At 34.6% G+C, this 22466-nt stretch overlaps 1 protein-coding gene across 4 annotated transcripts in view; it reads left to right on the forward strand.

Moving 5' to 3' along the window:
* Positions 1-21585, forward strand: part of HNF4G (hepatocyte nuclear factor 4 gamma) — a 156945-nt gene extending 135360 nt beyond the window's left edge. For all 4 annotated transcript variants that reach the window (XM_009213233.4, XM_009213231.4, XM_009213232.4 and 1 more), the window contains 8 exons: positions 2814-2908; positions 5885-5991; positions 7526-7681; positions 10472-10559; positions 12991-13143; positions 13271-13507; positions 14846-14968; positions 18689-21585. In XM_009213233.4, the coding sequence (XP_009211497.1) occupies positions 2814-2908; positions 5885-5991; positions 7526-7681; positions 10472-10559; positions 12991-13143; positions 13271-13507; positions 14846-14968; positions 18689-18810 (1081 nt within the window). In that variant the 3' untranslated portion in view covers positions 18811-21585. The remainder of the gene's footprint in view (positions 1-2813; positions 2909-5884; positions 5992-7525; positions 7682-10471; positions 10560-12990; positions 13144-13270; positions 13508-14845; positions 14969-18688) is intronic.
* The last annotated feature ends 881 nt before the right edge of the window (positions 21586-22466 follow it).

Genomic DNA, 22466 nt, shown 5'->3' on the forward strand with positions numbered 1-22466 from the left:
AACTATTGCAAGAACAGAAAACCAAACACAGCGTGTTCTCACTCATAGGTGGGAATTGAACAATGAGATCACTTGGACACAGGAAGGGGAACATCACACACTGGGGCCTGTTGTGGGGTGGGGGGAGGGGGAAGGGATAGCATTAGGAGATATACCTAATGTAAACGACGAATAAATATGTGCAGCACACCAACATGGCACATGTATACATATGTAACAAACCTGCACATTGTGCACATATACCCTAGAACATAAAGTATAATTAAAAAAAAAAATAAAAATAAATATAAAACTTTCTAGGTAAACAAAAAAAGTGTATTTAGATGAGTTTTGCTTTTATTTACATTAAAACTCTAAAGGTAAAAGGTAGATCAATTTCCTTCATCAAAAATATTTTTGTACGAATGCTTCTAAACTAAAACAAATACAGAATAACCTGTAAACCATACCTTCTGGAGTCATGTGCTCTGTTAAAATTGAAATACCTGTGTGTGAGTGTGTGTGTGTGTGTGTGTAATGGTGATCCAAGCAACTAAATCCAACAACTTTTGAGAATCAGAGAATCACAAAGGCTATCAGTACTTCTGTGCTTTCTCTATGAGAAGAGTGGAAAAGGGATGCTCTCAGAGCAGCTTTAAGAGGTTTAAAAAATATTCTAACAACAGATACAGTTTAACTCCTGCACCTTCCTATTAGGAATGTTACTGCCAACCTAGCTGTCTTTACATATGTTAGTATTCAGCAAATGTGATGATTTTCGTTTGGAAAAAACTTGATGCAAGTTTAGGGGCATGGAGACTTTCTGAAGCTCAGGTTGTGCTGGTCTCAAATGTATCTATTTCCTTAGATGCCAAAATTCCATTTCTACTCTAACTGCTTCATCACACCGAGGTTGGGCTTTGCTTCAAAAGCACTTTTAATTGCTGTTTCGACACTTTTCATGTTATGTTTTTCACCTTATGTACAATTTGTATGCATACGCTGTTAGATTGTAATTTCCTTGAGTGGAGGAGACAAGTAGCATATTAATCTGTTTAATCCTTACACCAGGATCTTGTATGTTGTAGGTGCTTAATAATATGTTTATTCAATTTTTATTATTAATTTAATGTTAATTGAATGCATTCTCCTTGTATTTTTGTCAATCGGTCCTCTCTCCTGAGTCTCATCAGCCATTTGTTCCCAAATGAGCAATGCCTTGTTCCTCACTCTGAAAGCACATTTCTCTTCTAGCTCAATTTGATTATAGGCCTCGCTTCTCGTTCGATTTTAAGTGGACACTGATAGTTTTTAGAAGAAATACATTTCACAAAATGTGTATCTTTATTCTTATCGTTTATCATCAACTACAAATAAACAGGTACATATCCAGATGTATGGATAATTTTGTGCCAGAATTTTGAAGAAATGTTTGTGTTTACTGTATGCTTAATATTTGCCCCTAACTATTTGAGGTGCTTTCACACAACAGCCTTTTGGGCAAGTCCTTCTCTTTATTTTACACTTGTAAACTAAAGTTACTTAACACCCCCAAGTTCTGCTGAGAATCAACGGTGGAACCAAGCTTAGATTTAATTTCAGAGACTGTACTCTTTTTATTTGTTTGTTTGTTTGGTTAAGTACACAAATCAGTTTTTTAGTTTATCCAGAGTCATGCAACGATCGCTACAGTCAAATTTGACCATTTTTATCACTTTATAATGAAACCTTTAGTAGTTACTCCCCCATGTCCTCCCAACTCCCTCCCCAACAATATGAGGTAACTATGAATCTATTTTCTATTTCTACAAATTTGCCTTTTCAGGACATTTTGTATAAACAAAATCATACGATGTGTGATCTCTTTTGTCTTACTTCTTTTGTTTAGAATAGAATAGGCTGCCAAGGTTTATCCGTGTTGTAGCATTTATCTGTACTTCATTCCTATTTACTGACAAATAACAATATTCCACTGTGCAGGCATGCCACATTTTGTTTTTCTATTATCATAGGCTCTTGTATATTCTTCACTTCTGGGCGATGATGAATAATGCTGCTGTGGACATTTATGACCAAGTTTTTATGTGTACATATGTTTCATTTCTCTGCATAAAGACCTAACATGGCATTGCTGGGTTACACTATAACTCTATGTTTAGCTTTTTAAGACAATGCTAAACTTTGTTCCAAAGCAGCTGCGTCATTTAACATTTTAAACAGTGGTGTATGAGGGTTCCAATTTTTCCACATTCTCACCAACACTTGTTTTTTCTTTATTTCATTTGCAGCCATTATAATGTGTGTGAATTCTTACCCCATGATGCCGACTATACTCTCAATGTTGTCCTCAGTTACCTCTTGATGTATAATTTGCCATGTAGGGTAAACTTCAGTGGGGTGTGAGGTACACTTAAAATTAATAGAAGGATATTTAAAAAGAGAAAAGCATGAAAATGCAGGGCCATGAAGTTCTGATAATAGCCTCCTTCATACTGAAATCATTTAGCAATAAGCAACAAAAACTTGAATGCCAAAGATATTCAAAACTAGGTTTGGCTTTCATGACTCATGATAGAAGTGGTTACGCACAGCAGCCAAAATGAAGATAGTCATTCAGTTTTATTTTACTATAAAGACTAAGTGAGAGGTGAGGCTCGTGTTTTCACGCACATGCTGATTGTGAGGCTGGAAAGGTCATAGTTGATTGTTCCTATACCTTCTTTTTAGTGAATCAAATGTGACAACACATATTTAAAATCCATTTGTCTGTTTATTTGCTTTTTTTTTTTTGAAATTATAGTTTTCTGTAAACTAATATATCTTTGATGTTATAGGTTCAGTCGGCAATGTGTTGTTGACAAGGACAAAAGGAATCAATGTAGATATTGTCGATTAAGAAAGTGTTTTAGAGCGGGAATGAAAAAAGAAGGTAATAATAATTGTGATGATAATTAACATTATTGATGAAAAGTGATAAACATACAAACATATTCTCATTGATCACTATAACCTTTTTACATGAGTTCTAATTTTCCTCACTCTAATAAGGAGGAATCTATGGTTCCTCAAGATAAAGAATTTAGTCTAAGGACATACAGCTATTAAGTGGTGTAGCCAGTATTTATCTGGTGACTATCTGATTATGGATATCATTCTCTCCACCGCTATATTGTCCAAGGCAACAAAATTATTGACTAAATAGTACACCAATATTCTGTTAGTGGATTGAAATTACAGATTTCTTTTTTTTTTTTTGAGATGGAGTCTCACTCTGTCAACCAGGCTGGAGCGCAGTGTCACGATCCTGGCTCACTGTAACCTACCAGGTTCAAGTGATACTTCTGCCTCAGACTCCCTAGTAGCTGGGACTACAGGTGCGCATCACCATGCCTGGCTAATTTTTGTATTTTTAGTAGAACCAGAGTTTCACCATGTTGGCCAGGCTGGTCTTGAACTCCTGACCTCAAGTAATCCACTCCGTTCAACCTCCGAAAGTGCTGTGATTACAGACTTGAGTCACCACGCCTGACGCAAATGTATTTTTTTTTGTTCTCAATAACAAATGAGTGTCTTTTTTCTTTTAATGAACATTAACTGAACATCTACTTTTCATGCATTCATTTATTTACTAAATATTATTGAACACTGCAATTTTCCAAACACTGTTCTAGGTGCTGAAGCTTCAATAGTGAACATAGTAGACAAAATAATCTTCCCTTTCAGGAAGCTTATATTATGTTGAGGGACCGAAACAATAGACTAGATGTGCTAATTTAGTGTGTACTAATTTCGTCTTGCATATATTAAGTATTCTGATTATATTCTCCTATATTCTAAATACGGTTAATTTGGAAACAAATGTATTGAACACATTGTAAACATTTGACAGTGTGTAACAGCTACAAAATTCTATACTTGTCAGTTTTACTGTTTGGTCATGCCTATCATATGCAAAGAGATGTTTTTCACGACTATTTCACAAACTGAAAAAATCAAATGAAATCACTATACTAAAGAAGTGTAAAATACATCAAACCCATCTTTAACATAGTTAGCTTTTTGTTTGTCATTCAATATTTTAAGAATACAGGAATACCGTTAGTTTTGCTCAGGTTGGTAATCTTGAAGACAACAAAAAACAAAGTTCACAAAATTAAAGGAGAAGCACTTTCTCATTTAAAAAGTGATTTATTTCTAATTTCATAGGAAGCTCTATTTGGCAGTTTACGGGATTAATTACATACTTGGTCAATTGCCTCCCTCCATTTCTACTTGAACCCCATGTTTATCCCCACAAAAGTGTAAGCAAATAACAATCCTACATTTCCTTTATGAGTTTTACAATTTGTGAAATACAATTATGATTTAAAATAGGTAAATTTTATCTTCTGTTCATAAAATAATGTGTTAATTTTCTTAAATAGGTTGTAAAGTAATTTTGAGTTTTCAAGTTGATGTATTTGTCTTTTTTACACTAACAGCATAGTAGCGAGATGAATTAGGTGGAAACAAATAAAAACATAGTTTTATGTCAAAAATGATAGCAGTGAGAAGATTATAAATGTTTACGATATCTTTTAGCATTTTTCTAAAGAATAATCACGTAAGTGGAATTCATAAAAGCATAGCTAACTTCTTAATATTTTATCACTGCATATGCATTTCCAAATGAGTCAGTTTAGGTTAAAAATCAATAACAATTTCTGTAAATCAAAAAGAGCAAGCTACCAGTAAGTATGATTTTAAAATAAAATATTACTGATTCACTCCAACTTACAGACAACTCACTCCTTTTTTTTTTTTTTTTTGGAGACAGAGTCTCGCTCCGTCTCCCAGGCTGGAGTGCAGTAGCGTGATCTGGGCTCACTGCAAGCTCCGCCTCCCGGGTTTACGCCATTCTCCTGCCTCAGCCTCCTGAGTAACTGGGACTACAGGCGCCCGCCACCTCGCCCGGCTAATTTTTTGTATTTTTAGTAGAGACGGGGTTTCACCATGTTAGCCAGGATGGTCTCGATTTCCTGACCTTGTGATGCGCCCACCTCGGCCTCCCAAAGTGCTGGGATTACAGGCTTGAGCCACATTTGGCATGATTGTATTCTCTGTATGGTAAACATGTGAGTTAATATTTTCCCTGTCAGTCTTCCTTATATTTAAAAATGCAGTTTTCAGTAAGGGATTTGGGGAACTACATTATTATTATTATTATTATTATTATTATTATTATTATTATTTTTCTGAAGTAAAGAAGCAGATCTAGCTCTCTCTTAGAAACCTGTATAATATATAGGATTTCTTCATCTTTCCAAAATGCTGATATTCAAACCTCAATTTTCTCAGGAGAGACTGCTCCATGGTACAATTTTTGCTTTATTAATGTTGGTAAACTGTCCCATGGACAGTGTTTTATAAGAGATCATAATATTGTAATCCTAAAGTCATTGTAACTAAAATAAGTTTACTTTCCATTTTTGCTAGTGTTTTATAGAGAAAAGAAAACGGAAGTTTCAAAATCTATGACTCATATTTTCTGATAGTGAATACACTCTTATCTTTGACCTGGTCAATCTTATAGGCAATGCTCTTCTTCTAGTTATCTTACAGTTTTATTAACTTTAAGAGAATAGAAAACCACGCTATTAAAAATATAGCATGGCAGAACTGGCTGAGCTGACACTTTCTAACATGCATGCTGTCATGACGTCTCAAACAGCAATGTTTTATGAGCTCTAGTGACAAGCCTGACGATTCCTGTTTTTGAGAGTAGTACAGAATGAAAATACCTTTCTCCCACCGTCTTTTGGAAAGACCCTTTCTCAATTTTTTCACTTAAAAAAAACTCCTCAAACTCTATATCCTAACATACACTAAAGAGAAGTGCTCAATAAATACTGTTTTTTCCCTCTAGCTGTACAAAATGAACGCGATAGAATAAGCACCAGAAGAAGCACATTTGATGGCAGCAACATCCCCTCCATTAACACACTGGCACAAGCTGAAGTTCGGTCTCGCCAGGTACCTGTGGCACGTCAGCATCAAACCCTAATTAATAAAATCGAATGTCCATGTAGACATCATGCTAAAATAATATAAGTTAATTCAAATGTGCTCATTACTAAAATAAGTTACATCTACATACATTTAAGAGTTTTACTTTGAAAGTTTGAGTGGGACTGCTGACTTAATTTTGACTATTCTTGAACAAGAATAGTTTTAAATGGAAAAATAAAATAAATTTCAGTCTAAGATTGTTTTAGAAAAAGCTTGCTTATAAGGTTGATTCGAAATAATGATTAGCACAAAGCTCTGTAGGCAGTATTTTATTTTATTGATTGAATCTGTACAACCCGCTACCACGACTTTTGGGGAGTTTGGTTGAGATTTGTTATCGGAGCTTCTTTCATTGGAAATGACTTCTGGATTATTGGGACCTGCTTTGGAAACGGACATTTAAATGAAGAGTCAGAATTCAGAAAACACAGAAGAAAGAAAACTTTATTATTTTAAATTTATCCAATAACAGTTCTACAGTTAAAAAAACAAGTCATTAGTTATATACATAAAAATAAATTATTTAGTGTCGTATAAAGAAATCCTTAAATCAAATTTATTTTAGCATTGACCTTATTAGAAATGTTAATATTTTTTTCTACTATAAAGCAGATTATAAAATTGCCAAGTAGTTAATCAGGTCCTATAATGAGTCAGTGCAACTACTTTCATTTTTGATAACACAAGGGTAATATGATGAGGTTAACATCACCGTTATCATTATTACTTGAATATTGCTTGATGTGCAATAAAGCTTTTAGAGAATGACTTAAAGGGGAGCTATGAGAAAATATTCAAATACAGATAAAGATACACTCACACGCATGTTCAAAAATAAGTTTATAAAAACTTTTAGACTTTTTTCTTTCAGCAGAAAAGCTTTATTTAGCTTATATTTTTATATAGTCTGAAATTACACATAATCTTACAAATGTATTATTATATGTTAAGCTCTTCGGCATTTCTGAGTCACACATTGGTTTCTTAATTTAATTTTGATGGGCTTCCTTTTAATGCAGCGAGACAAACAGTTCTTGCTTCTTGTCTCCCCAACTGGGTAATCTTTATGAAAACATTTTCTTCATAAACTTCCACAGATTAAAGAAAATATCACCTTTAATTCAAAATAAAATCAAAGAGCATATTACATATGGATAGTATCTATCTATTTATATAGCCATTTTGATTGTAAAATTCCTCAAAAGTCGGGGTAAAACTTAGTGTACAGATTTGATCACTAACATAAGATACTGCTCCCAGAGGATGGTGCTATATAAATGAAATGGTTTTAAATTAACTTATAAACTGATAGGTATTTTATTTTTCAATTTAAATCAGTATTTTGTTTTTCAATTTAAAACGTTTAGTATTTGTCAAGATACTGTAACAACAATAGTGCATACTTCTATGGTCTTTACTTGTCACAGTCAAAAGACAAAAGGGGAATGTTGGCCATCTATGATTTTAAATGATAATATCATGTTTTTCTTAATGCTAGATCTCAGTCTCAAGCCCTGGGTCAAGCACTGACATAAATGTTAAGAAAATTGCAAGTATTGGTGATGTCTGCGAATCTATGAAACAGCAGCTCCTAGTCTTGGTGGAATGGGCTAAATATATTCCTGCCTTCTGTGAATTACCATTGGATGATCAGGTATACATTTAAAAATTTATAAGTGCTTTAAAAATGCTTCTTGAACTTTGCTAAGTTTATGTTCTTTCCATTTTATTTGTAATGCACATGCTATATTACTATATTTGACAAAAGATAAATTATGAGAAAGGATTGGGTTTTCTTACCCCTTCACCTTGTTCTATCAAGAGGCACAACTGTTTGACTTCTATTTTAGGGGTGTAGCAAATGTATTGATTGGACGAGAACTGAACAAAACACTCCTCTGCCCTTTTGGAATTTTAAAAGGCTTATGTGAGGGAGAAAGGCAGATAGCATGTAACTGTCATTGTGAGACAAAGTATTAGAAGAGTGAATGTCTGTGAAGCAAATGGTGGATGTTGTGTATTGGCGTTTACTGAAGGTGCTATATAAACCTCCTCAGAAATACCAGGTCACTCCTAGACAGAAACCACACAGGTTATGATGTTGTCTTGGTGGGTACTTCATGCAATTAACATAAAGTTTTAACTTTCATGTTGTCAGTTTTATTCTAGAATTTATTGTATAAAAGTTATATGTCTGGCAAAAAGAAAAAATGTCTGTAGAAGCATGATCAGAAATTTATAGAGAAATAAAATTACAGAAGGAAATATAGAATGATCTTTTACTAATACTTATGTTTTCATATTTTGTCATATATCCATTATAATATTTTAATAAGTGCTTAGAAACTTGAATTTCCTGATTGCATTATAAAGATAAGTATTTTGGTTTCAGATTCATTTTGAACTGTTCTTACTAAGTAGGGTATAATATTAGTAGATGAAAATAATTTGAAAAATTCCCTTTCTGTCACATTAAATTAACAATGATAAGTGTCGTACTAGTGTATATTTATTTTTAAGAGAGCATTTCACCTGGTGACAGGAAAAAAAAATACAGTGAAATCTGAAGTAATTCTTAAAAGGCTCTGTAACTGCCTTCCTGGTATGAGTCACGAATATTGACATATCATAAAGATAGCATGGCTCAGAAGGTTATGCCAGAGTGAATAATGCTAAATTGCTAAAACCTACCAGTCTCACCCCAAGCAATATAAGTAGGGTTACGTTATGTATCAGTTTTATATTTTTATTATCATTCTTCTTTAGAAATTGCTGACTTATATATACAATGATTTAAAAATTGGGAAATTAAAATCCAGTAACCAGTGAGAAACAGTTTTAGTTTGCCAACTGATTCTTTAATAATAACAGTATAACATTTATTAATTAGCCACAAATTTGTAAATGTCTGTTATGAATAAGGCACTGGGAAATTAGCTTTCAGTTGCACTATAAATTACATAATTTCATTTAATTATCTCAGGAGCTCAGTGACAGGTGTTATCATCTTCATTTTACCGTTTCTAAAACTGAATCCTAGATCAGTAAAATTCATTCAATAAATTCATCAAATTAATATTTATTAGATTACTGTTCAGTTTTAGGAACTGTGGGTATTTAGCAGTAAAAATACAGATTTCTTCACTATTCTCATAAATGTACACTCTGAGAGAGGTGGATAACTTAAAAATTCAAAAATTATGAGAAAGTTCATTCCAAGTGGAGATAAACTCTATAAAATGCTATATAAAATGGAATAAAATGAGTTGTTGGAGAATGGGGATAAAATGAGAAGAGAGACTTTAAACTGAGGACCAGAGAAGTTATTACCCGAGACCCTGAAAGACAAGGGGCCAAGCACAGGAGAATCTGAGAAGAAAGCATTCCAGATACAGGAACAGCATGTCCAAGGTTCTGAGTCAGGCAGGAGCAATGTGAACAAGGGGTGCTGCAAGATGAAGTCAGAGACATGAGGGCTGGGAGGCAAAGCACTGACCCACTGTCACTCTTCCCATCACCTGCGAGGCCATGTTTGAGGAGTTTGGATTTTAGTCTAGGGACAAAAAGAAATCATTAAAAGAGTTTTCAGCCTGGACTGGGGTGGTAGCAATGGAGATGAAAAGAAGTGGATCACTTTGGCTTGTATTTTGAGAAGCAGCACTAGAATTTACTGTAGAGTTAGAGAGGGCTCAAAATAGTCTCTTGTTTTGATGTGAACAAGCACTTTGGATTATGGCGACATTTACTAGATGAAGATACTGGAGAAGTGTTATGTTGGTAGGTATTAAATTTGTAATGCTTCCTATACTTCCTAGTGGTGATACCCAGCAGGTAATCTAGTGTACAAATGAAGCTTAGTTGAGAGCTTACTGCAAAGAGTTAGGGGTTCAATCTAGAAAGTGGCAGAACCCAGACCTCCCATCTTTTCCTTACAACAAGTCTTTGCTTTGCTTTTGTTTATTTAGTTTATTACATGCAGGAGATTAAGTTTTATATATGTTTTATCATTTAGTACTCATGAGTACATGCTGAGCTTTTTTTTTAATCTCTACTCCCATTTTATAGATGAAAACAAATGAGTAAGTTCCAAACACACAGGTTAACTTACACAAGGTTAAAGAGGTAGTAAGTGGCCATGCTGGGATTTGAACTCTGGTCTGTTTGATTCTGTTTCCCTTCCAAACAGTACCTTTCTGCTTTTTTTTTCTGCTGCTATTGTATTGACTTGCTAGATAGTTTTAAAATTTTTGAAAAGTTGATTCTATTGACATGCTACCTAGAAAACTGGAAGTTTACTGATGGCATGTATCTATGAATGCTATAGTTTGTTAAAACAACAACAAAAGTCCCAGGCTTAAAGAACACTGTAAGTTAACAAGACTCATGTCATCTTTTAATCATTATATATTATAATTAATTGTTAAACTTAGAATTTTTCATTAAGGTGGCACTGTTGAGAGCTCACGCAGGGGAGCACTTACTCCTTGGAGCTACAAAGAGATCCATGATGTATAAAGATATTTTGCTTTTGGGTAAGTTTTTTTTTTAATATAAGAATAAATTATGCATATTTTATTCTTACAATAATATACAGGGTCTGTTCTGTATGTACCAAGTATTTGCAGACACTGTCAAATAGTGCTGCCACTTCACAGGTTGGATTTAATTGTGTCCTCACTTGGCCTTATTTTTCCTTGCCTTGACTGTATGTAAGTTCAGAGTCCATGAGATGATTAGGGAGTATTAAGATTTAAAAATAAAAAAGAGATGTTGTTCAATAAACATTATATTGAGGTATGTTCAGATTATATCAGAATGAATAATTAATGACTTATATGGCTGCCTTATGGAGTCTCAATGTGTTTTCATATTTCCTCAGAGTCTGCTTTTTATTTTATACGCTTTTAAAAAAAATGTTTACAACCTATGATCTTATTGCCCATGATAGCCCATGATATGCTACAAAATGATCAAGTAAAAAAGTACTGGTGGTAATGACTATTTTGATAGACAGGAATGCTAGAAGAGGTGAAAGAAGGATAATAGGTGTGGGGTGGTGGAGTAGAGAAGACATAAAGAAAAAATGTTTGTCTTCATTAATTGCTCCAATCCTGCTACTTTACTTAATGTATACAATTAGGTTTTGAGGGTTGAGATCCTTCTGACACTTACTAGCTCTACCTCTCTCTGGCATGTGTGAAAATATGACTAGATTATTTTATTTTTGTGCTAGATGTTTTAGCCCCAAATATAAATAAATTGAAGACAATAGAACAATATCTAATATTATTGCGGGTTTACTATGTAAATACACTGGTCTAAGTACATTACATGTATATATATATTCTCTCATTTAATCCTTGAAATAGCCCTAAGGGATTAGTACTATTATTTACAGCCCATTTTGCAGGTGAAGAAATGGAGGCAGAGAAAGTTTACCAAAGGTCACAAAACTAGTAAAGAATATAGCCAGGATTCTAAACCACATAATGTGATTGTGGAGACTATGCCCTGAAATGTTATTAAATACCTCCCTTGCATTTCTAGTAAACACCTAAAATACTGTTCTCGTTATAGACCTAAATGCAATAGACCTAGAAAACAAAATGTCTACTGTATAAATTCTAGTTCTAAATTAGTTTACCCAGAATAATTAGGTAAGCTAACATTTCATAAAGAAAGAGTGAAGCTCAAAAAAAGATATTAACTATGTGGACTGAAATATATGTTAATTAGTTTTACCATGGTAATTATTTCACAATGTAGATACACATTAAAGCATTACATTGGGCCAGGCATGGTGGCTCATGCATGTAATCCCAGACAGAGGCAGAAGGATCACTTGATGTCAGGAGTTCGAGACCTGCCTGGCCAACATGGTGAAACCTTGTCTCTACTAAAAATACAAAAAATTAACCAGACATGGTGGCGGGTGCCTGTGATCCCAGCTACTCTGGAGGCTGAGGCATGAGAATCACTTGAACCTGAGAGGTAGAGGTTGCAGCAAGCTGAGATCGTGCCACTGCACTCCAGCCTGGGCGATAGAGAGAGACTCTGTCTAAAAACAAACAAACAAAAAATCACGTTGTACACCTTAAATATATACAATTCTGTTTGACGGTCATACCTCCATAAAGCTGGAGAAAAAAGAAAGAACGAGGGTACCGTTGAATATGCTGTTACCCTGAGGATTGTCTTTGCCTGCAGTGAAAGAATTTAGAATATTTGTCTTTTTATAAAACCAGAAAATAACAATTTAGCTGTTATTTTTGAAGGCTATAAAAATGTCCATTATATTATAGCCAGAGAATTTCTGAGTTAGCAAGATCTTTAGGGAATAGGTGGTCTAGCTTGCCACCCAAGTTTTGAACTCTCTTAAAGTTAGCCTTATAAAGTGGTTATCCCCCTCTATTTAAAGAAGTCCAGGAAGAGAAAATATACTATCAGAGGCAACTCATGAGAATTCACATGCTAATTAAAAAAAAAAAAAAAAATCAGCTTCCCTTACTTAGGCGTGTTAAAACTGTCTCAATAGTGTATGCCTAGAATGCCTAGAGTATCAAAGTGCTGTTTTTAATCCACTGTAAACAAGAAAGATTCTTTAGGGTTTGTATTGTAGTCATTAGTGAATAAAACTCTAATAGATGAGTGACACAGAGAAAAACTAATCATTATATTTAGATTTTCTCTTGTCAATTATTAGCATGTTATTAGTCTGCGCTTTCGTGTTATCACAAGTGACTGATACCATTAAAATGCATGTGATCACATTATCAAGGTTATTCGTCCTTTAAGCATGCTTGAGTTTTTCCAGCATAACTAACAACACCACTGAGAGAGAAAGTACATCACTATTCCTTCAAGGGTAGACTATTTTAAACACAGGTTTGTTAAATTTTAAACAATGCTGACAATTTTAGGAGACAGGTGGTTATTTTGTTGCTGTTGTTTTCTCTTCCATAGGAAACAACTATGTTATTCACCGCAACAGCTGTGAAGTTGAGATTAGCCGTGTGGCCAATCGTGTTCTAGATGAGCTGGTTAGACCATTTCAAGAAATCCAGATTGATGACAATGAGTATGCTTGTTTAAAGGCAATTGTATTTTTTGATCCAGGTTGGTTTTCAAAATTCCACTAGAGAATTGATATAATAAGAATTAAACTACTTTTCAAGATTAGAATATTTATTGTCTTCACACTCTAATTACGTTAAATCTGCTGCCTTTCTTATTCCTTGGTTAGATGCAAAAGGGCTAAGTGATCCAGTAAAAATTAAGAACATGAGGTTCCAAGTGCAGATCGGTTTGGAGGACTACATTAATGATCGGCAGTATGACTCCCGGGGAAGGTTTGGAGAGTTGCTTCTGCTCCTGCCCACATTGCAGAGCATCACTTGGCAAATGATTGAGCAAATACAGTTCGTTAAACTTTTTGGGATGGTCAAAATTGACAATCTGCTTCAGGAAATGCTACTAGGTGGTGAGTACATTGAAGAATTTCTACTTTATTGATTAGAATCACACTAAATATAAGTTTGACCCATTGATTTTTTTGGTCCATATTTAATTCATCTATTGAAGTCACTGTGATGCTCCTGAATTTTTCTCCTTCTGCTAGGACATAACGAACTCAAGTTTTTACATTTAAAAAATGTGCAAGACCCGTCAGAGAGACAAAAATACTTGGACAGATTCAAGCCCCCATTCTGTTTTTGTTTTCTTGAGACAGAGTCTCGCTCAGTCTCCAGGCTGGAGTGCAGTGGTGTGATCTCGGCTCACTGCAACCTACGACTCCCTGGTTCAAGTGATTCTCCTGCTTCAGCCTCCGGAGTAGCTGGGACGGGACTGCAGGCACACGCCACCACACCTGGCTAATTTTTGTATTTTTGGTAGAGACAGGGTTTCACTGTGTTCACCAGGATGGTCACCATGTCCTGACCTTGTGATCTGCCAGCCTCGGCCCCCGCAAAGTGCTGGAATTATAGGCGTGAGCCACCGTGCCCGGCCTCAACTCCCGTTCTTATCAGCCTCCACCACCTCTACTCCACAGTCCCTCTGACTTAAATTTTCAGATCCTTCCAAACATGGCAAACAGAAACAAATTTCCTGGTTTTATGACCTCTTCAAATATATCATGGTTTTTCATGCCCTGATTTGTTTAAAACCTCAAGGATACTGGAATTGCAATATAACCTAATACATATATATGTGTGTGTGTGTATATATATATATATATATATATATATATATATATATAAATCTTAAAAATGAACATTGTGTTCCTGAAATAATTAATTGACACAAAATAGTAGAAAGGGAAAATGATATGTCATTGTTGCAATAAATGTCAGGGATAAGTTAAGAAATTTATTTTGCATTCCAATCTAGATTAAATTTCCTTGTAAAATCATCATATTTGTTTTTAGTTTTCTGGTGCATAATTTGTTCCTAATGATATCTTTCTGAAATGAAAGTTGTTCATGCTATTACGGTGATCCCAAATACTATAAACTTGAGGTAAGTGATTCTTGGAATTGCCTTAACAACAGGCAGCGAACCTAATGATTCCAGGAAATGGCACACAAAGTCCATTTTTAATATACAGCATAATATGATGCAACATTAATCTAGCCAATGTACAGTGAAAGCTGACATTGTTCTTAATATGCCAGTGGTTCTGTCAATTTGTTTTTGAATTTCCAAAAAGCACTTGGCAAAAATAGCAATATTTAAGCTGTCAATCAAAACATTTGTTTCAAGGTAAACTTGCTGTTCCTGATTAAATATCACTAACACAGCATCTTTTTATCTTTTGTAGGGGCTTCCAATGACGGTAGTCATCTCCATCATCCAATGCATCCACATTTGTCTCAAGATCCATTAACCGGGCAAACTATACTTTTAGGTCCTATGTCAACACTGGTTCATGCAGACCAGATCTGTAAGTATATAGGCTACTTTTCAACCATGGTATTTCTTAATTACCTGAGAAAAAGTGGAATTGTGGGAAAGAATCTATTAGTAACCAGAAATGGCAAAAACTTGGTGTAATTTCCCATCTGGGACTCAGCAGTAGAAGATTGTTATTCAGCTTGTCACTAATTCTCCCTAGACGTCAGTTTGCTTCCTAAAATGAAAATGTAAGAAAAATCTTTCTACTTCATAGGTCTGGGGAGCACAAAAGAGTATACAAGTAGTCCTTGCTCTGCATGGTAGTGTGAGACGTAAAAACGACAATGTAAGCTGAAACCATGCAAGGGAATCTTAATAATCAATGGGAAAATTATTTCCTGCTTGGGACCTTCAAAAATGTTTGTGAAAACATTAAGAACTCTCTGAATGTTTATGGAAACTAAAGAAATGTAATCTTTATACTTTTTTTGTAGAATTAAATATAAAACATTTCAGTTGGTACACTGTAATTAAAACATTAGGAATATTGACAATCGAAGTGTTTTATTTCTTTATAAAATAATTGTGAAATGCAGTTTGACCAGTTCTTGTCACCTTCTAAAACTTACATTAGGAAGTGAGGATCTTTTCTAAGCCCTGATGAGTTTTACTCGTTGGGAAATTTGGATCAGCTTTCAACATTTTAATCCCTTGTATTCTCAATGTCCTGGTGTGTTTCTGAGAATTCATTTAATGTGAAATTTCTTTTGCCGCGTTCACTTCTTTTGGGACACCTTCTCCCCTTTTGACACATCCAGCTTTCTCATTTATGTGGACAAGTTTTCCTTTGCTAAGTTCTTGGCTGCATATTTAGAGACTCAAACAACAGCAGCGGCAGTATTCCCATGGACAGCTACTTCTTCTGTGATTGCATTTGTGTTCTATTTGTATGTCACTTCCAGCATTATCACCTTCTATTCCTTTTCTGCACTTTCACTGTTGTTGGTCAATTCTAATTCAATTATTCAGTTTTGTAAAATGTGAGCGAATTTACCACTAGGAAACAAAGCGACACAGCCACTGTATGCAGTTTGTTTTCCATGCCTGAACTGAATAGAATATGCTCAGTGACCAATCATGGACAGACTAAAAATTGTGACATGATCAGTCATTGATCATAAAGCGCATCCGTTATTTAGATAGTTGTTTGCAGACTGAAGAGTTGGCAGTGGAGTCTGTATTTATGAAATCACTCACTAATTGTGAGTTACCATGGTGACTGAAACTTGAACCATGTTGTTGCCAGACTGGTGCTGTTTAAGCCACGGTAACTAGAATTCATTCACATCAGAATTGTGCAGTGAGGGCGGCTTATGAAAACTCCTTGGAACTCAGATGACTATATAAATACTATAGAGATTGTTAGCAGATAAGTTAATCTATTATTATAACCTTCATGATAATTTTATTTTTCTAGGCTATTCTGGTGATACAGATCTCTAATTATTTGATAAAATATCTAGATTAACTGATTAATTGCTTCGGAATTTAATGTAATTAATCCCAGATTTACCTTCGATCTATTGCCTCTGAACACCAAACCTACTAACTCACTGAGATGACTTGAGTTATTGTGATGTAATTATTATGCATACTCTTTTTTTTTTTTTTTTGAGACGGAGTCTCGCTCTGTCACCCAGGCTGGAGTGCAGTGGCCGGATCTCAGCTCACTGCAAGCTCCGCCTCCCGGGTTCACGCCATTCTCCTGCCTCAGCCTCCCGAGTAGCTGGGACTACAGGCGCCCGCCACCTCGCCCGGCTAGTTTTTTGTATGTTTTAGTAGAGACGGGGTTTCACCGTGTTCGCCAGGATGGTCTCGATCTCCCGACCTCGTGATCCGCCCGTCTCGGCCTCCCAAAGTGCTTGCTTACTGAATTTACAATAGTCTTTAATAGCTAGCTACAACATTTTTTTCCCCAAATGTTGTATGCAATGCAACAATTTACCAAGTACCACCTGACTTCTAGCCACTGGTAGGGAACGTAGAGGCCACAGAACTTCATGTTACCATGCCGTCTTTTAGATACAAGCATAGGTAGATCTTTGTGTAAATAGTATCTGAAACCAAAATTCTTTGAGTATATGAGAGAGAGAAAGAAATGAAATTGTTAGGAAAAATATAAATTATAGAAAACTATCGCATAATCTTGGATTTCCAATGTACTTGAAAGACATTATTTGGGACCATCCTTGCAAAATAGATCTTACTGTTTTCATTTAATAGATAATCAAGAGCAGAAAGAGAGGGGCAAGCTTAATACCATACTAGAGAGTTTATAGAGTTGTGTCTCTTAAAGATCAGTTATTCATAAACTCGCAAAATGAAACACATTAACAACACATTAAGCAGTGTAGGAATCAACTGGCAAGAGAGTTGGACAGTTCTACTGGTGGTTGAATACTTTTTAAGGGCTAGTATTCTAGTATTTTAAAAACATATTTGCTGACCCTAGTCTTTTAAAAATCACATTGTTACACTCATTTTTATTCTTGTTCTTTCCACATAGTATTTGTGGGATTTATTTGTAAAAGAAAACTTGGCTTTACTATCCTCATTTGAAATAATTTATATTTTATGCAAGCAGGATATTAAACACAACCAAAAGTTAAGTTCATGCATATTTTCTTGGTCTTTTAGAGAAGGCTACTGCAGTCTTAGATCTAGTCTAAATAGCCAGAAATAATTTTAAAAGCAGATTTTGATATTGGTTTGTCATTTAAATGGCACTTAAAAATTTTGCTTCTGAGTAATTGCTAATCCATACTTAACCATAATATAAAGCTAATGTATTAATGAACACCAGGCAGAAGGAGGCTGTCCTTGTTTTGTAGATAATTTTTTAAAACTGTTGAGACATAAGCTATAAAGTTTACAAAACCTTAGTCTGATCATCAAACATTTTCTGTTAGTTCTGTTTACTATATGGAATAATCCAGTAACAATAAGCGTGAGTACTAAAATATTTCAAGTTTCTACAAATTACAGAATAACTCCTAGATTATTTTATAATATGGTTACATTTTACAATGGAAAGAACTACTATTCTAGACAATGAAGTTTTGAAACTAACTTTTTACATTCAATTCAATCTTTTTGTATTCAATTACTTTCTATTCAATTACTCAGGCTTGCTCTTTGCATCAAAGGGGATGAGACAGGCAAGCTCGATTGTAATAGAATAATTTTGAATCAAAAAAAGCCAGTAGTTTTCAGATGCTTTTGACTACAACTTAGATTTCAGAACATTTATAAAGTACCTTAACCTTAATTTTTTATGTCATTTAATATGTCTGAATTATATTTTTATTTTATGTGAATTTTGATGGTAAAAATTATAAACATTGCTTTCTAATATTTGAGAAAACTATCCTTCTGTTAATTCTTTTCATTGCCTTTTTTCCTGGTAGGTTTGTTAGAGAATCAAATGCTTATAAATGCTTTTAAGAAAGGCAGGAAACACCTTAAAGTGACTATGAAAAAAATTTTTTAACATGACCTCTTTCTATTTAATGTTATTTGGGAGGTAAGGTAAGAGTACTCTCTAACATATGTCATGGGCCAATAATACATTCTACAAATCACTATTCTATATAGGATCTTTTTAAAACATTGCTAGATCATGCTAATGTGTATTGGTGTTGTGTAGGGTTTAATGGGGTGGGGAAGGCTGACTGCCACCATCACACTCAATTCTCTGATTCTTTTTCAGCAACTCCTGAAACCCCACTCCCTTCCCCACCACAAGGCTCTGGGCAAGAACAGTACAAAATAGCTGCAAATCAAGCATCAGTCATTTCACACCAGCATCTCTCCAAACAAAAGCAATTGTGAAAACGTGTTTACTTCAGAACGGCACTACATAAATGTGAAAAGTTGTTGATCTTGAAATATCTCAGGATAGCACTTTTGGCAAACTCTTAGCCAAGGCTTCTTCATGGTGCTGTTATAACATGGTGTCCTATTTTCTTGTTTATACGTTCATTCTGTTTGTTGTTGCTACTATGTAAAACTTTCACACGCAACCAATGTGTATCTCAGTTTGAAGATGTTTATATAGGGTATTTTTTCCAACTGCCCCTGCATTGTGCCCGAACCAATTGAATCTTATGTACGAGTTTCATTTTTTTTATTAATGTTAATTTAAATTTGTAAATAATTGCTTTATTGTGATGTGATACAGAACAAAGTGTTCATTTTTGACTGAAAATGGTGGATCAGAAATCCCGGTTTAATATAAAATGAGCTAAATTTTAAAAAATAAATTATAAACTTGCAGATTAGAAAAATAAAGCAGTTGCAGTAGAATAGGCTGTATCTTTTTCAAGAAGAATCTCTTATGGACATTCTGTGGTAAAGAAGCAACTCTTTGCTTTAGAGTTAAATATTCCTATCTTAAGTTTAGAAAAATACAAAGAACCATTCCAAGGACGACTGGATACTTTTTGAATCTGACTTTATTTGAAGATGTATGGTAAGCAAAAGCATGTTGGTTTTATCAGTTAGGATAGAGGGTGAATTGTAACAAAGAAACCCCTAAAACAGTGACTAAACCAAGAGAGGCATCTATTTCTTTCTCCTGAAACAATTTAGAAATAGTTATCCATTGACTAGAAATTAGCACATGCCCACAGCTGGCTCCCAGGGTGGCCAGGAGAGTTATCTATAGGTGGAAAGTCTGTGTCAGCCAAAGCCATGCCACTCTGAGAGAGCTGATTCTGAGGACACGTTAGCCATCTACCACCCATGTTCCTTATTTAGTCCTCACAATAACACTGTAGGAGAGATATCATTTTCTCTCTTTTATAAATAAGGGAAAGTTTAGCTTGAGGGTTTAAGGAACATAACAAAAGTTCACCAACATTAAGGAGTGAGAGAACCACATTCAAACCCAGGTCTAGTTGACTTAATGAATCTTTGGTGTGGAATGAAAAATGTGAACTTCTTACTCATAGTGTGGTTTTTAAATATATGCAGTTGAATGATGATTGGATACTATTCATCATATTGCCTATAATATATATTTACTGATAAGCAGTGAGTGTAAAATTGTTGTGCCTAGAATAAGAAACCACTTTTGTAGTTTTAACAAGACTTTTCCTTAAAAACATTAGAGAAAATAAAAGATTCACCACATAGATTTTGATGAAAACAAAAACAAAGCAAAATGACTGGCTTAGCAGATTCTTTAAAATGTACCAGCCCAGGGATGGACCAAATGTCAAATTCTAGACTGAGGAGTACAGTTCATTGGAGTCTTAAACTCTCTGATATCATTTAAAGCTGGAATTTATTTCAAAACAAATTAAGCATGGGCCACCTCATGAGGCAGTGGCTCGTCTCTGGTTGAGGAGAGGGAAAATTGGAAAAACTGGTTCAGTAATTATCAGTAATATTTTTTGAAAAAGAGGATCCCAAGCTGTAAAGATTGAATTAGATAATCTTTCTCAGGATTTTTTAAATGTCTAAGATTATGATGTCATATATCCCACTTACCCTGTAAGTAAAAAGGTTATAGTAATATTAAGTAACTTATTAGCTCTTAAAGTAAAATTGAACTCTTGAAGTAGAAACATGATTATTAAAAGCTATCTATGATTTAATAGATTTAATAAAATTCCTTCAAGACCTGGTACCCTTGTGAAACTGTAAAATATATCATATGGGGGAGTTTTTTAACTCTTAGTTTTTGAAAATTTACTGTAGTTTCTATTTCGTGAATAAGAATTTTTTGATTTTTATCATACAAATAACTTTTGTAGATTTTTGTTTACTTTGGGGGGGATGTTCCCTTAGAAGATATTAAAACAAAATACTGCCTTGGTCTGTGCAGGCTGCTGTAACAAAATACTGTGAACTTGGCAGCTTATAAATAACAGAAATTCATTTCTCACTGTTCTCAATGGTGGGAAGTCCAAGATTAAGGAATCAACAAATTAGGTCTCTGGATCATACATGGCATTTTCTAGCTGTGTCTTTACACATAAAAGGAACAAGGTAGCTCTCTCGGGTCTCTTTAATAAAGGTACTAATTCTCATGACTGAATCACCCTCCAAAGGCCCCACCTCCTAATACCATCCCTCTGGGGACTAGGTGTCATCATGTGAATTTTGGAAAACACAAAAATTCAGAACATAGAAAATACCTTTAAAGTATGAACGATAACATTCATTTTTAGTGAACCCTGTAATTTATTCGTGTATATTTACTAAACAGCTATGTCTTTGAAATTATTAGCAATGATTCTGCTTCAATAACTATGGTCAGGGGGATTTATAATATTATATTTTTATATACTGAACTGCCAAAGATGCTGGAAAAAAGGAACTGATGTTTTCAGCATATTTTCAAAATATTGATAAGGGAAGTTATCACTTTTATATAGTATTCAACTTTTTTCAGGTAATAGAAATGAATAATTTATTGTGAAATAATTCATTTTATAAATGTAAAATTATTTTTATAAATTTTATTGTTGGAAATCAAAAATTAGTAGATTTTTTACAATGTTAAATTATAGTGAGATTAAAGTATTCCTAAACTGTGACGCTACATTTGTTTCACTAAACTTTCTAAATAAAAACTGAGGAAAAAAAAAATCACTGAAACCAGGTTCTTCATTAGTGTTCAAAAATGATTTCATATTTTTACAGACACTGATAATATATTTTATATAGTCATTTGTATTAGTCTGTTTTCACACTGCTATAAAGAACTATCTGAGACCGGGTAATTTGTAAAGAAAGGAGGCTTAATGGACTCATAGTTTTGCATGGCTAGGGAGGCTTCAGGAAACTTATAATCATGGTGAAAGGAGAAGCAAGCACTTTCTTCACAGGCAGCAGGAGAGACAGAAAGCGAGAGGGGAACTGCCAAACACTTTTAAACCGTCAGCTCTTGTGAGAACTCACTATCACAAGAACAGCATGTGGAAAATTGCCCCCATGATCCAATCACCTCCCACCAGGTCCCTCCCTAGACACATGGGGATTACAATTTGACTTGAGATTTGGGTGGGGACATAGAGCCAAACCATATCATTCTGCACCTGCCCTCTCCCAAATCTCATGTCCTTCTTACATTTCAAAACCAATCACGCCTTCACAACAATTACCCCAAATCTTTAACTCATTCCAGCATTAACTCAAAGGTCCAAGTCCAAAGTTTTATAGGAGACAAGGCAAGGTCCTTTCACTTATGAGAGTGTAAAAGCAAAAACAACTTAGTTACTTCCAAGATACAATGGGGATATAGTCATTGGGTAAACGTTCTCATTCCAGATAAGAGAAATTGGCCATAACAAAGGGGCCACAGGCCCCATGCAAGTTGAAAACCAGGCAGGATACTCATTAAATCTTGTAGCTCCAAAATAATCTCCTTTAACTCCATGTCTCATGACCAGGGCACACTGATGCAAGATGTGGGCCCCCAAGGCCTTGGGCAGCTCTACTCCTGTGACTCTGCAGGGTAGAGTCCCCACACAGCTGCT

The sequence above is a fragment of the Papio anubis genome, chromosome 8, assembly GCF_008728515.1.
Source record: "Papio anubis isolate 15944 chromosome 8, Panubis1.0, whole genome shotgun sequence".
In the NCBI taxonomy this organism is placed as follows: Eukaryota; Metazoa; Chordata; class Mammalia; order Primates; family Cercopithecidae; genus Papio; species Papio anubis.